The sequence below is a fragment of the Ochotona princeps genome, chromosome 26 (assembly GCF_030435755.1).
Source record: "Ochotona princeps isolate mOchPri1 chromosome 26, mOchPri1.hap1, whole genome shotgun sequence".
Classification (NCBI taxonomy): Eukaryota; Metazoa; Chordata; class Mammalia; order Lagomorpha; family Ochotonidae; genus Ochotona; species Ochotona princeps.
Window position 1 is genome coordinate 25,860,127 of NC_080857.1, and position 14,987 is coordinate 25,875,113.

The 14,987-nt window shown below is 54.2% G+C and overlaps 1 protein-coding gene across 3 annotated transcripts in view; it reads left to right on the forward strand.

The window, feature by feature from the left end:
* Window positions 1-14,987, forward strand: part of SPTB (spectrin beta, erythrocytic) — a 120,856-nt gene that overhangs the window by 87,252 nt on the left and 18,617 nt on the right. For all 3 annotated transcript variants that reach the window (XM_058655137.1, XM_058655140.1, XM_058655138.1), the window contains exons 13-23: window positions 924-1,074; window positions 1,801-2,662; window positions 3,872-4,009; window positions 7,327-8,083; window positions 8,412-8,614; window positions 8,715-8,805; window positions 10,150-10,296; window positions 11,235-11,502; window positions 11,705-11,907; window positions 12,546-12,635; window positions 14,436-14,714. In XM_058655137.1, the coding sequence (XP_058511120.1) occupies window positions 924-1,074; window positions 1,801-2,662; window positions 3,872-4,009; window positions 7,327-8,083; window positions 8,412-8,614; window positions 8,715-8,805; window positions 10,150-10,296; window positions 11,235-11,502; window positions 11,705-11,907; window positions 12,546-12,635; window positions 14,436-14,714 (3,189 nt within the window). The remainder of the gene's footprint in view (window positions 1-923; window positions 1,075-1,800; window positions 2,663-3,871; window positions 4,010-7,326; window positions 8,084-8,411; window positions 8,615-8,714; window positions 8,806-10,149; window positions 10,297-11,234; window positions 11,503-11,704; window positions 11,908-12,545; window positions 12,636-14,435; window positions 14,715-14,987) is intronic.

Consider the following 14,987-nt stretch of genomic DNA (forward strand, 5'->3'; position numbering starts at 1 on the left):
ATTCTAACTTGTAATAATATATATCATGGGAGGCAGCAGGTGAAGACGGCTCAAGTAGTGGATTCCTGACACCCCACGTGAAGACCCAGACTGAATTTCCAGCTCCTGGCCAGGCCCAGCTGCAGCAGTTGAAAGTGTTTGGGGAGTAAAGTAGCAGTGGGTTATGGCTGGCTCTCTCTGCTTCTTCCTCTTCCTGCGTCTCAAAAAACAAAATGTACATGCCTGGGCTCCAGTCCTTGAGGCAGGTGCGGTTGAGCTCCCATAGGGCAGCCCTGTGGACAAGTCTAAAGCATCCCCCCAAGAATGAACACCTGCTCTGAGCTTCTTCCTCCACCCCTCATTCTCCAGCAGCATGCTGTTCACCCTGGGTCAGACACAAGGGCACTTCGAAAAGGTTATGAGACATTGAATTAAAAGACAAGTTTATTTTGGTGCAAAAATGTTTTTAAAGTCTTTCCCATGAAAAAATGCATCGTGTGAAAAAAACAGATGCATTTCAGTTTTTTGCACAGAAAATTATTTTTAATCCATTTTTCTGAGAGCAGTTTTTTAAAAAAAGGATTACAGAGAGAATGGGGGAGAGACAGAGAAATCTTCAGTCCATTTGATACACTCCCCAGAGAGTAGCAGGCAGCAACGGCCAACACCGAACCAGGCTAAAGCCAGGAGCTTTATCCGGATCTGCCATGTGGGTGGCAGGAGCTCAAGTACTTGCTCTAACTTCTGCTGCTTTCTCAGGCCAAGAACAGGGAGCTGGATTGGAAGTAGAGCAGCTGGGGCTTGAATGGATACCCATAGGGCATGCTGGTGCTGCATAACACCAGTCCCAGCCAAGGGTGTTTTCAGGTACTCTTGTACCTCGACAAAGCTTTGGGAGGGAGCTCTTGTTCTGATGTGGAAGCCTCTTCTGCTTCCCCTGCCAGGCCCACCTATTGTCTGCCGACTTTGGGAAGCATCTGTTGGAGGTTGAGGACTTGCTGCAGAAGCATAAGCTGATGGAGGCCGACATTGCCATCCAGGGGGACAAGGTGAAGGCCATCACCACGGCTACCCTGCAGTTCACCGAGGGCAAAGGTAAGGTTGAACGTGTCACCCTTGCAGCTTCTGTTTTGTAAAGATTTATTTTTATTGGAAAGGCAGATCAGATTTACAGAGAAAAAGGAACGACAGATAGAGCTTCCATTTGCTGGTTCACTCTCCAAATGGCCGCAATGGCCAGAGTGAGCCGGGAGCCAGGAGCTTCTTCCAGGTCTCCCACGTGGATGCAGTGTCCCAAAGCTTTGGGCCATCCTCTACTGTTTCCCTAGGCTGTAAGCAGGGAACTAGAGAGGAAGTGGAACAGCCAGGACACAAACCCGCTCCCATAGGCCCTTCCTTTGCGGCTGCTACAGCCTGAGCACCATCCTGTGGCTCAAGTAGCCCACCCATCATGCATTTTCTTGGATCCACCATGAGAATTCTGTTTCTTTGTCCAAGCACTGCTGGGAAAAGAAACTTGAAGATTAATAAACACTCTTTGGGGAGCAGGTAGCTGCTTTGGTCATCTGTCATCAGAAAGGCATTCATGAGCCCTCGCCGCTCCCCAGCAGGCATCATCCACTGTCCGTTCTCTTGCTACTGAGGTTGTGATGAGGTGGGGCGGGCTGCTACTATCAGGTCTTAAGCACCTCCTCCTGGACATAATCACCTGCATGTTTTTGCTGAGCTCAACAAGGCTAATTTCCTGTTGTACATTTCTACTGAGAACTGAACCCCTGTCCTCATTCCTCCTGTCTTTCTCTGCAACCCCCCTCCCCGCAGGGTACCAGCCTTGTGACCCACAGGTCATCCAGGACCGGGTCAGCCACTTAGAACAGTGCTTTGCTGAGCTGAGCAACATGGCGGCCGGACGCAAGGCACAGCTGGAGCAGTCCAAGCGGCTGTGGAAGTTCTTCTGGGAGATGGACGAGGCTGAGAGCTGGATCAAGGAGAAGGAGCAGATCTACTCCTCGCTGGACTACTGCAAGGACCTGACCAGCGTGCTCCTGCTGCAGCGCAAGCACAAGGCCTTCGAGGACGAGCTCCGCGGGCTCGACGCACACCTGGAGCAGATCTTCCGTGAGGCCGAGAGCATGGTGGCACGCAAGCAGTTTGGGCACCCGCAGATTGAGACCCGTATCCGGGAGGTGTCGGAGCAATGGGAGAAGCTCAAGGACTTGGCGGCCTTCCGCAAGAAGAACCTCCAGGACGCTGAGAACTTCTTCCAGTTCCAGGGTGACGCCGACGACCTCAAGGCCTGGCTGCAGGATGCCCACCGGCTGCTCTCGGGTGAGGATGTGGGGCAGGATGAAGGTGCCACGCGGGCCCTGGGCAAGAAACACAAAGACTTCTTGGAAGAGCTGGAGGAGAGCCGTGGGGTGATGGAACACCTGGAGCTGCAGGCCAAAGACTTTCCCCAGGACTCCCCCGAAGTGACCAACCGGCTGCAGACACTCCGCCAGCTCTACGAGCAGGTGGTGGCCCAAGCAGACCTGCGCCGCCAGAGGCTGCAGGACGCCCTGGACCTGTACACGGTGTTCGGGGAAACGGATGCATGTGAGCTGTGGATGGGCGAGAAGAGGAAGTGGCTGAAGCAGATGGAGCTCCCAGACACGCTGGAGGACTTGGAGGTGGTCCAGCACAGGTCAGAACCCTGAGACTTCTCCTCCCCCACTACACACTGCAGCCCAGCCAGCGTGGCTCAGCCTCGGAGCAGCAAGAGCCTCTCTGAGAAGTGCTGGACTGCAAGCCCCAGGCTTTGGGAAGCTTGGCTTTTATCCTGGCTCCTTGGTGATCTGGGACACTTTACCCTCCTGGGTCTTGGTTCTCCAACAGAGATTTGGGTCTGGGGTCAAACAACTCTGCAGCCACATCAGGCTTTGCTCAAAGAACGGGCCACAGGGACTCCACAAAGTTCATGGACAATATGAGCTGATTTGGGTGCAAAAAAATTTGAAATTTGAAATCTATGCCTGGGATGGTCTCTAAGAAGTTTGTGGAAAAAGAAAATTCATATTATGAGAAAACATGCATGGAATTCAAAATTCACACCAAAGCAAACTTCTTTTCATTCCATTTTTTAGGGAAGGAAATGTCCCTTCCTACATGGACCTCCAGCATGACCCAGAGGGAAAGCCAAGCTGCCCTGGATATCAGGGTGGGGCAGCAGGGATCCTGCCAACTCCAGCCTTACTGTGACCTCCCCTAAGTCCCAGAACCCTCCAGGGGCCATAGAGACCCAATCTGAGGGACCACTCTCCCTTTCAATGTTCTGATTCCATCAGCACCCAGTGGGCAGTGAGCCCCAGTCTGTGTGGCTTCTCAGCAGCCAGCATGCCAGGTCCAGGGTTGCAGTGCTAAGGTGCTTCTGCACTGCTTAGGGTCCTGGGCTTCTCCCCTACTGGAGGGAGCTTTCACAGCCACAAGCCCCGCGGCCCCTTCTCACCCCACGATGGAGCCCTTGGCTAGGGAGGGCATCCTTGGCTTCAGGTGTGGAAGACAAGGATGGAGGGAGGGAGGGTGGTACCTGGAACAATGAAGGGCAGCAGGTGTCATGGATGATGGGTGCCCTGCCCCTACTGGAATCTTTGCAGCCCTCCTCTCTTCACTGCAGCCAGAGGTCTGTGTAACACATGACCAGCTGTCATCTAACCTGATCCTAAGAACGATAAACCATGACACGGGAAAAATAGGATGTACCTACCTGTCTCCTTGCCCACCCACCTACCCACCTCACCTGGATAGCATGTGTGGGGGCTGGAAGAAGAAGCAAGAACTTAGGGAGACTGGGTGGCCACTGGCGGGCCGTGTCTGTGGCCGCCCCCACAAACCTCATTTTCTCTGTCCATGTCAGATTCGACATCCTGGACCAGGAGATGAAGACGCTGAAGACGCAGATTGATGACGTGAACCTGGCGGCCAACAGCTTGATGGAGAGTGGCCACCCACGCAGCGGTGAAGTGAAGCAGTACCAGGACAACCTGAACTCCAGGTGGGCTGAGCCGGGGGGCTTGGGGGTTGGTGAGACCTTCTCCAAGCACCTGCCACCCGCCCCCAAGGGTGCCATGTGTGTACCCCTGACATCCTTATCTCTCTCAGCCACTGGAACTTGTAGAAGCAAGGAGGGAGGCTGTTGTTGCGCAGTGAGCAGCCCAGGGTTTGTGAGGTGGTGGGGGCAAGAGGTGCACATGTATGCTTGTGGGTATAATGCGGCCAGGAGGTCCTCACACCATGCTTGCCCAGACCTCCTTGGGCAGGGAACATTGCTCACTGAGAATTGTCCTTAAAAGGAAGCTCCTACCCATGCTAAAATGAGGCTGGCTTGATGGAAGGAGCCCCAAGCAAGCTTCATGATCAGAGCTGCCTTAAGCCTGGGGGAGCCGTAGAGTGTGTAGGCTAGGGGTGGGGTTACTTTCAGAGCTGAGTGTAATTGCCCATTTGTTCCTGGAGGAGCTCAGAGGATGCAGCAAATGGCTGCATTCCCTGCATATGCAGGACCATGTGCTCCCCCTGACCCCACCCAGCCTCCCAGTTTCCCTGGTTCCTTCCCTCCTGCTTATCCTGAGGCCACCTGGAACACGGGTTTAGAGAAGACTCGGTTGTCAAGAGAAGATCGGGCACAGTTGGGAGCCTGAATGGGGGAGGCGGGGTGATGGAGAGCCACTCACTGGAAGGGAGATGATGACTGTCATAACACCCATGGTTCTGGAGTTTCTGCTGTGCTTCTGTTTGTACAGAGGAACCGCTGGCTCTCCCTTAGGCTGGTAGGCTATGTGTGTGTGTGTGAAAGAGATCGATGGATTTGGTGGCGGGTGGGGAGGTGTAGAACTGGAGAGAAGCTCAAGCAAGCCCAAACCAGAGAAATTCCCAGACAGGAAGAGCTTGGTCGTGCAAGCTGTGGTCAGGGTGTGCTGATCTCTGCATGTTCCTAAATCATGATTATCCCACATGGAAATTGCCAAGGCACCTGCCATTCTGATGGGAGGGAGGGACCAGAAAGAAGGTTTGCCATCAACTCACAATGCCATCCAACGTGGCTGGGGGTGAAAGCTCGCTCACTTACCAGTATAGCTACCCCACCCGACCTTGGGTGCCTGGGACTGGGGCATGGGGCGGGGGCTGGAGCACATGGCTGGGACACATGATCCTGTAGTAAGTGAAAATCGGCCTCCTTGGGGTCTGTGCACCTCGACTCTGGGCCTGCCCTTCCAACACATGAATACTCCCGAGTCTTCTCTCATGTGTGGGGCTTCTAGAGTCTTTTAGAACAACTGTCCTCCTCTACCCTCATCCCATCCTGCCTCCCTGCCACCTAACCCACTGTGCCACAGCGCCAGTGCAGATTCTGGCTTGCTGATTTGTCTCTGCCTACTTAAGGACTTTGTTCTCCTCTTGGTTGAATTCCCCCATGCCTAGGTCAGTGCCTGGGGCGAGGCACATGATAGCTATATGATAAATGGGCAGTAAACAACAGAACAGGAACACAACTGAAATTTTTCTGCCCAACCTGGTGCATGTGAGTCATCCAAACACTTAATGTATGAGCATCATTTTCTGAATGTGTGATGTACCAAGCAATGCATCCTCGTTGAGCCCTGGACCAAGCCTGGACCCCAGACTGCCTGAGTGATACAGACTAGAACGGCTCAGTCAGCTTCATATGGGAGGCAGAGCAGTGTAGAGGGAACGTGTGGCTTTCGGAGACAGACACAGCCAGACCACAGCCTGCTCCTCTGTGCAGTGAGGCCACCAAAAGAATGGAAAGACCAGAAACCCATCATGGGGCCTGCAGCCTCAGGACATGGCTCTCCCAGGAGCCCCTCGCTTTCAGTTCATAATTGGTGTCAGACCAACTCGGAGAAAACCCTCAGCTCCATTCTCCCAGTTTCCAATGCATTCTCCAAAGTGCAGGTGCCTCAGCCCCTCCCAGACTGTGTGCAGAACTGCTTTTTAGACCACACTGGCTGCCATTGCTCTGAAATGCCCATGATGTGCCCTGCCCACTCTGTCCACCTGTATGCCCTGGGTGCTGGGGATACAAAGATAGCAGAGCCCACTCCCATGCAGGTGCTGAGATCTGCTCCAGATGCCGCCTCCTGCCCTCGCCCACCTCCGGCTCCCTCTCTCCTCTCTGCCTTGTGTGTGCTGTGTGCCTGGTCCTTTATGTTATAGTTAGCTTGTGAGCTTCATTTCTCTCTCATCAAACACTCCAACAAGGCAAGGTGTGGTTCAGTCTTCATTCTCCCAAAGCCCATCACACTTCATTAGACTCCGAGAGCGGGGTAGGGGGGATGGTTTCTAAAAAGATGGAGTCAGTGAGTAAACGAGCCTTCGGCACCTTCTTGAATGCCCTGTATATTCCAGTGGGGGTAGAATGGGTACCTGGGTCAAGTGGAGTTGTCCCTGAGTGGTCTGGTGTGGCTTGATGGTCAACCCCTTTAGAAAAGATGCCACAACCAATCCCCACTCCCAGACACCTGCTCCCTGGCAACACTGCTCCTGAAGGCTGGGAATTGCATGCTTCCTCCTCCTCCCCTCCTTCCCCCCCCCACCTCTTTTTTTTTTTTTTTTGCCAGTTCCTTTTTTCCCAGACTGCAGGTGATCTTTTTTGGGACACTTGGAATGTAGCCTTGGATATTTGCATGGTTCCTCCAGGGCAGCTGGGAACCTTAGATTTTGGGGTGTGTGTGCTCACAACCCCATACTTTACATCCCATTGTAAATTGAAAATATTGTAAATGGAAAATGACCAGAACACAACCAGTCCACTGACCGTCGTGTTAAGTCACACAGCTCCCTGTCTGTTAGCCCCCTCATGTTTGGAGAGCTCACTGGGAGATCTGTTTGCTGCCTCTGCCTGACATTGCAAGAGGACCATGTCACCTTTCGCTAGCCTGAGGAAAGATCCAAATCCAAAATCCAAAGTTCCTGTTGAGTGTGTTTTGCTTTCATAGAATGGAAAACTAAATCAAACTGCTGTAAGTTGGGGGTGCTGTCCTCATTAGCCCAAAACCACACCAGTGTGCAGCCTCTTTGCTTTCCCGGACAATCGCGTCTCTGCTCGCACATTGCCAAGCATGAGAGCAGACTGATACCTGGCCGTGTGTGTGTCCTGGGTAAATCGGGTCCAGATTGGGTAAGTCTGATCTACTGGGTTCTGTGAATTCAGCTCACTTGCCAGTTGTTCGCTCCATCATTTACTTTTCAGTATTTAAGGTTTATGGGGAAGACTCATGGGAAATCTTGGAAGAGTTAAGGAACAGGCGATCTCTCTGTCTCCCCCGCCCGGTTCTGTGTTCCATCCTGCAGGTGGCAGAAATTTCAGGCCATGGTGTCCGAGCGGCGGGAGGCAGTGGACTCGGCCCTGCGTGTGCACAACTACTGTGTGGACTGTGAGGAGACCAGCAAGTGGATCATGGACAAGACAAAAGTGGTGGAGTCCACCAAGGACCTGGGGCGGGACCTGGCCGGCGTTATCGCCATCCAGCGGAAGCTGTCAGGGCTGGAACGCGATGTGGCCGCCATCCAGGCCCGGGTGGGTTCTCTGGAGCGAGAGTCACAGCGACTGATGGAGTCACATCCTGAGCTGAAGGAAGACATCAGCAAGCGACAGGAGTACGTAGAGGAGCTGTGGCAGGGCCTGCAGCAGGCCCTGCAAGGCCAGGAGGCCTCCCTGGGGGAGGCCAGCCAGCTGCAGGCCTTCCTGCAAGACCTGGATGACTTTCAGACCTGGCTGTCCATGGCCCAGAAGGCTGTGGCCTCAAAGGAAATGCCTGAGTCACTCCCGGAGGCCGAGCAGCTCCTGCAGTATCATCAGTCCATCAAGGACGATATCGATGGGCACCAAGAGAGCTTCCAGCATGTCAAGGCCTCTGGGGAGAAGGTGATCCAGGGCCAGACAGACCCAGAGTACCTTCTTCTGGGCCAGCGGCTGGAGGGCCTGGACACTTGCTGGGATGCCCTGCGCCAGATGTGGGAGAGACGCAGCCACTCCCTCGCTCAGTGCTTTGGCTTCCAGGAGTTCCAGAAAGATGCCAAGCAGGCTGAAAGCATCCTCAGCAACCAGGTAGAAGGCACTCAGGGCTGAAGACGGGTCTGTGGGCACAGCAGCACTGCAGCAAGTCTCCAGGTGCATTGCCCAGCTTGGAGACTCGCTATGGCCACCAACTGTGCCTTTTGCCGGCCATGCGTTCTAAGTCTTGTTCTTAGGCCAGCTAGAGGCAGTCGTCCTTGCGGCTGGCTCTCTGCCCTGGGGGAGGGGTGAGGCCTGGGGGAGTCATGCCTTTTCCTCATACAACTCCTGAGGGTGCTGTTGGCCGTGAAAGCCTTGGCAGGTGCCCAGCCACAACCTTGGCTTATCACCCTCATGCCCCGTCCAAATGCTCATTTCACAGGAATATGTTCTGGCACACCTGGAGCCCCCCGACTCCCTGGAAGCTGCAGAAGCTGGCATCCGGAAGTTTGAGGATTTTTTGCTGTCCATGGAAAACAACCAGGATAAGATCCTGGGTCCTGTGCATTCTGGGAACAGCCTGGTGGAGCAGGGTAACATGTACTCAGCAAAAATCAAGGAGAAGGTGCAGCAGATTGAAGACAGGTACCACAGGGGGCCTGGTGGGATGAGGGCAGGGGAACTAGACACAGACCCCAAGCCTAGCCCTACTGTGACCTTGAGTTTGTCTCCCCAATCCATCCAGGCACAAGAAGAACAAAGAGAAAGCTCAGGACGCCTCAGTTCTGCTAAGAAACAACTTGGAGCTGCAGAACTTCCTCCAGAATTGCAAAGAGGTAGGACACAAGCTGGGGGGTGGGGGGCTTCCTTCCAGGAGGGGCCAGAAGCCCCTGGGGGAAACCACCTCCTTTGAGAGCTGAGAGGTGGCAGGGACCTTGAGGTTCTTTGGAGCTTCGCTTCCCCTTTAGAATCTTTGGTTTTGCAAAGGTTGTTTCTCCACAACCCTAAATCTCAAAAAAGTCAACTTGGCATTGGCTGAGTCTTCCAACAGAATTTCTCCAAAAGTGGTCTGAGCCCTCTATGTCCCTGAGTGCTAGAAGAAGTTTCTGGAAAAGAGAATTACACTGAGGCTGGCTGCATGCAAACCATTTTGAACTTCATGTGTCTGTCTTGAAAGAGTTCAGAGAGATGCATGCTCTGCAAAAACGGCATGGATTTCAATCTTTTTTAAAAAATAAATTGATCCTTCAATTCCTTTTTCCATAAGCCTTTTTGCAGTCCCTCTGAATTCAAATCCCCTGCAGCCCTGGTCAGGGCTGGCTCCAGGAGTAACCTACCTGTGTATTCACACACCACACACGGGGCCCTGTGGCTCTGAGGGTTCAGGACCTAGCCAAGTATCGAGTACCGCATAGGGCTTCATGCTCTGGCCATCCTAAGATTCTTTAGACTTCTGTATACATTTTTGCCACGGCCTTGGCCTTGCAAATGATGGGTTGCACTTGGGCCTGGATGATCCACAACTTTAAAGAGGGAGAGGGAGAAGCACTTAGCCATGTCTTCCAGGCAGACAGCCACTGATTTCAGCATACCTGAACTCCCACCCTGAGCTTCCCCTGACTTCTTCTTTGCCATGTCTTCACAGCACTGTCCTCACTGCCCACTGTTTTCCTCTGCCTTGACACTGACCTGGACCAGGCTTGGGTCAGTGCCAGGATGTCCCAGAAACACTGGATTGCCATCACAGGCCTTGTTAATTGTAGGATCTGCCCTGGGCTTCTTCCTCAAGTAACTTTTTCTCTGTTTATTAATGTTTTCTCACCTCCCTGACAATAGTTTATCTACCCATTTCAGTAAGCAGTCATGGAGTTCGTCCCATACGCCACACCCTTGCCTCAGTTCCAGCAGCGTGGAGAACACATGAAATTTCCCGTGATCTCACATGGCACACAACCTAGTGGGAAAAATATGCTTGTGCCCACGTGGTAGCCTTGGGGTGATGTGGTAATGTTAAGTTGTTCATGCTGGAACCAAGGCATCCCAAGTTCATGGATTCTCTTGTGTGAGACACTGGCTCCTGCCCCCTCTCCCTCCTTCTGCAATCAGAGTGGCCAGCAGGTCCTGCTCAGCCAGAGAGACGCGTGCAGAAGTGGTCAGACTTGCTTTTTTTCTTCCCACAGATTACCCTGTGGATCAATGACAAGCTGCTAACGTCCCAGGATGTGTCCTATGACGAAGCCCGCAACCTACACAACAAGTGGCTGAAGCACCAGATGTTTATGGAGGAGCTGGCTTCCCACCAGGGGTGGCTAGACAACATCGATGCTGTATGAGAGGCTCACGGGTGATGGGGGGCTCTGCTGTGGCTCTGTCCCTCTGAAGGGGAATTCCTCCTGCAGTGCCTTGGGATTGGAGGGGGGTCCAGACAATGCCCACAGCATGTAGCCCTTGACCTTAAACAGTAGCACTTCACCTTGAATAGCTTTCCAAATAGTAGCCAAACCTTCAGAGCTCCTGATACAGTTCCTCTTGTCAAGTCACAACTGGGGCTTCTTTGGGATCACTTGGATGTGTGTGGACAGTCCACAACACAGAGCACAGCCTTGGAGCTTTTCCGGCCCGGGTCAGGACAAGGGATATCTCTGTCTCCCATTATTCTTGCTGAGACTTCAGTCCTGTCCCACCTGGGCCACAAGGAATGCAAAAACTGGTCAGCATGTTCCAGGGGTGCCTTGAGCCCTCACCATTCCAATGAGCAAAACTGCCAGGGAGTGGCCCCCTCTGAGCTGTGGGGCCAGGGCTTTCCCATAGTCCAGAGCAATGAAGGCCATGCCACCAAGCTGGTGGAGGTGGAACCTCAGGTGCCAGCCTGATTCCTGTGCTCCATGTCTTCATCGGTGACTGAGGATGACAGTGCTCACAGCACTTACCCCGTGGGATACTGAGCACTAAGCACCCAGAGACCAGCACCGAGAACAGCACTTGGCAAGTTATGAAGGCAGGCTCTCCAAGAGACTGCCCCTTCGCTGTGCCTGGCTGGATCTTGAGGATGCTACTGTACTCTCTTGGCCTCCCAGAGTCTGCCCCAAACACTGCTCTCCCTGTCCTGTATCCTGTGCACATCCCAGTCCACTCCCAACAACAGCTGTTAGACTCTTCTTCCCAACTGCCCAGCAGGGAGCCCCCTGTAGCCTGAGGTCCACTTCCCCTCCCCCAGGTCCCCAGAGGCTGAGCTGTCTTCTAACCTGAGCCCTTCCCACTCCAGGAAGGAAAGCAGTTAATAGAAGAGAAGCCCCAGTTTGCGGAGCTGGTGTCTCAGAGGCTGGAAGATGTGCACCAGCTGTGGGACAAGCTGCAGGCCACCACCAAGGAGAAGACTCAACTGCTTTCGGCTGCCCGGAGCTCGGACCTGCGCCTGCAGACCCACGCAGACCTCAACAAGTGGATCAATGCCATGGAGGACCAGCTGCGATCCGACGACCCGGGCAAGGACCTGACCAGTGTTAACCGGATGCTGGCTAAGCTGAAGGCATGTGAACTGGGCATGTTGGGGATCCAGAGGGGCATCAGGGTACAAACCTGAAGGCTTCAAGCAAGGGAGGGATGGGTGGGGGTCTGCAGGGAGACCTCTCCAGGGAGTCTGAGCTCAACAAGAGCCTTGGGGAAAGGGAGCACGGCAGGGCTGCCCAGGTGCCCAGGTCGGTGCTCACGGCCACCCTCGTGTGTGTCAGCGAGTGGAGGATCAAGTGAACGTACGCAAGGAGGAGCTGGGGGAGCTGCTGGCCCAGGCGCCGTCGCTGGGAGAGGAAGGCGGAGATGCAGACTTGAGCATCGAGAAGCGGTTCCTGGACCTGCTGGAGCCCCTGGGGAGGAGGAAGAAGCAGCTGGAATCATCCAGAGCCAAGCTACAGATCAGCCGAGACTTGGAGGACGAGACGGTTTGTGCATGCATGTAGGGAGGTCCCCGCGGGTTGAGTCACCAGCTGCTGGCAGGGTAGCTGGCTGCTGTCCAAAGCGATTCTTAGCAGCAGATGACTGGTCCCCTTGGCCCTGTATCTCATGGGATTGCTTGATGATTGCATTAAGAAGAAAAGCAAAGCTGGTATCTATTGAATGGTCACTCCCCAATCACCTGCTGGTACTGATGACAACAGGTACTGGCTTTGCCACCATGCAGCTGCAGGCAGGTTATGTGGAACCTTAGTCTAAAGCGTCAAAATATCATCATCTGAAAATTGGGGACAAAACCCCAGTGGGGTGATGGCAGGCATGGCGGTGTAGCAAGTTAGACTGCTGCTTGAAATATCAGGATTCTATCTGTATCAGTGCCAGTTTGACTCCCAGTGGCTCCACTTCCCATCCTGTTCCCTGCTCATCCTCTAGGAAGGCAGTAGGAGATGGCCCAAGTGCTTGGGCCCCTGCCACTCACATGGGAGACCAGGATGGGGTTCCAAGCTCTGATTTCCAACCTGACCCAACCCTGGCTGTTGCAACCACTTGAGAGAAGGGCCACAGTGAATGCTTGGAGGAGAAGAGGCCAGGATGTTGGCTCATCTTTGCCTTCTGGTCTCCGCAGCTCTGGGTGGAGGAGAGGCTGCCTTTGGCCCAGTCGCCTGACTATGGTACTAACCTGCAAACCGTGCAGCTGTTTATTAAGAAGAACCAGGTGAGTCCTGCCTTGCCTGCTTAGCCCCACACACTTGCTTACTGCTCCCCTGCCAGTGTGTGGCTTAGGGCAGGATGGGTAAAAGGGGGAAGGACACGCAGCCCTGCCAACAAGAGCAGGTTATTGTGACTGAGGGTGGCTTTGGTGTCTCCACACTGCACAAACAGTCCTACGATAGAAAAAGCAGACTTTGGTGATCGCAGAAAGGATCCCTGGAGGATCGTGTGGATGGAAGGGGTTGGGGGATGTTAGTGCTCAGGGATTTGGGGCCACCCACACTCTGTAGAGGCCCTGGCTGTGCTTCCACAGTTCTGGTTAGCATCCCGGGTAGGTGCTGCTGAGGGAGCCTGCCGCCTCCATGGGAGCCAGCTGTGTGTGGTGTGTGTGTGTGGTGTGGTGTGTGTGTGGTGTGGTGTGTGTGTGGTGTGTGGTATGTCTCCTGCAAGGTCAGCAAGAAGAGCCCAGGGGTACAGATTCCCAGAGAGCAGTGAGTCCCCAGGGACCATGTGAGTGCTACCGTTCCTTCTGTAAGGCAGGTCATGGCGGACCTGTTCCTTCCTCCCTGCCCCCACTCCCCAAGACAACTGCAGCTGACACTGGCTCACAGGGCCAAGCCCTAGAGCCCACAGATTGCTGTGCCAGGTCTGCATTTTGAGGACCTTCCTAACTCCTCAGCAGCCATTCTTCTTCCTGTGGCGGTGTTTTCCTTCCAGCACCCAGGGAGGAAGGCCCAAACTTACGCTTTTGTTTTCATGCCTATCTTCTCATGCCTCTGCTAGACCACAAGCTTTGTGAAGACATGGGGTTTTGCTGCTCTTGTTTCTATACTGTCCCTGGTACCCAGAACAGGGTCTGGTACTTAGATGAGACATGAGAATGTCTTTTGAATGAAGGCAATGGAAACGTACCATGGATACACACCCAGCACAGAGGCTAGAAGGCAATTGTTTAAAAGCAAAGAGAAATGTCTTTTTAGGTGCCTTGCAGAGGTCATAAGCTCTTAGGCCAAGAGGCCAGTGGAGTGGACAACACAGGTTGCAGAGACTGCGGGAAATCGCCAAAACCAAAATTCTGAATAGAAAGTGCCACCATGTCTTGTGATCTGTGGGTGTTGCTAACTCATGTATGGTTTATTTGCTGATAGTCATGTGGCCCATGCTCACCCCTGACTTCTAGAAGTTTCTAAAGACCATGGGAGAAATTGTAGAAAAGGAGAAAGTAAGATATGAAGACCCTGAGAGCCCATACATGAGCAGCAAGAACCAAGGCAGTGAATAACGCACGTGTAAGGCTCTCTAGACGCTGAAGGCGTCCACCACCAGGGTGGCCATTTTGACCAAGGAAGTAACACACAGTTCACAAAAGATCTGAGAAACAGAAAGGGGGACACACACAACCGGCCGGAGGGGGAGCCCACTCCCTTCCATGAAGTCCCCAGCACTTAACCACAAGGGCTCTGCCTTAGCAACCCAGTGCCCCACTTCCCAAAGGTCCCTCCTCCAGGCAGCACAAGCAGATTGGCACTCTCCCAGTGCCATTGACATGAGACTTCAGGGTCCCCCACGACCTTGTACACATGGGCCTTTGGGGGACACTGAGCATCCAACAACACCCAAGGGGTACAGAAAAGGAAGGATCATTGGCAGTTCTGTCGCCATCACCCACTCTGCTCTGGTGGGAGGGGCAGTGAACACTGGGAGTGTCAGACCTGCCCCTGCCGCTGGCAGACACAGCCTCTCTGGCCTGCTTCGAAGGCCCTGCCCCTGAGAGCACCCTGCCCCACTCCCTTCCTGCCCTCAGACGCTGCAGAACGAGATCCTGGGCCACGCACCTCGCATTGAGGACGTGTTACAGCGCGGGCACCAGCTGGTGGAAGCGGCAGAGATCGAATGCCAGGACATCGAGGAGCGCCTGGGCCACCTGCAGGGCTCGTGGGATATGCTCCAGCAGGCAGCGGCGGGGCGGCTACAGCGCCTGCGCGACGCCCACGAGGCCCAGCAGTACTACCTGGACGCGGGTGAGGCCGAGGCCTGGATCAGCGAGCAGGAACTCTATGTCATCTCCGATGAGACCCCAGAGGTGTGCATGCATAGCAGGGGCTGCTGTCCTCGTCCCTGAGCCAGCTGGGCAGGCAGTCAGGGGGTGCCTTACGTCCAGGTGTGCGAGCCCCCAGAATTTCTTTTCTTCCTGAGTATCTTGAGCAGACCCTGTTGGCATGCATGCTGCACCACAGGCCAAGGGGTACCTTGACCCCTTACTGTCTCAGCCAGGTCTTCTAGACTGACGAGCTACACTGGGAGGGGGGCCAGAGGGGAGTTCGAAGCTGGAGTGACCTAGGAGGTGTTTATGGGG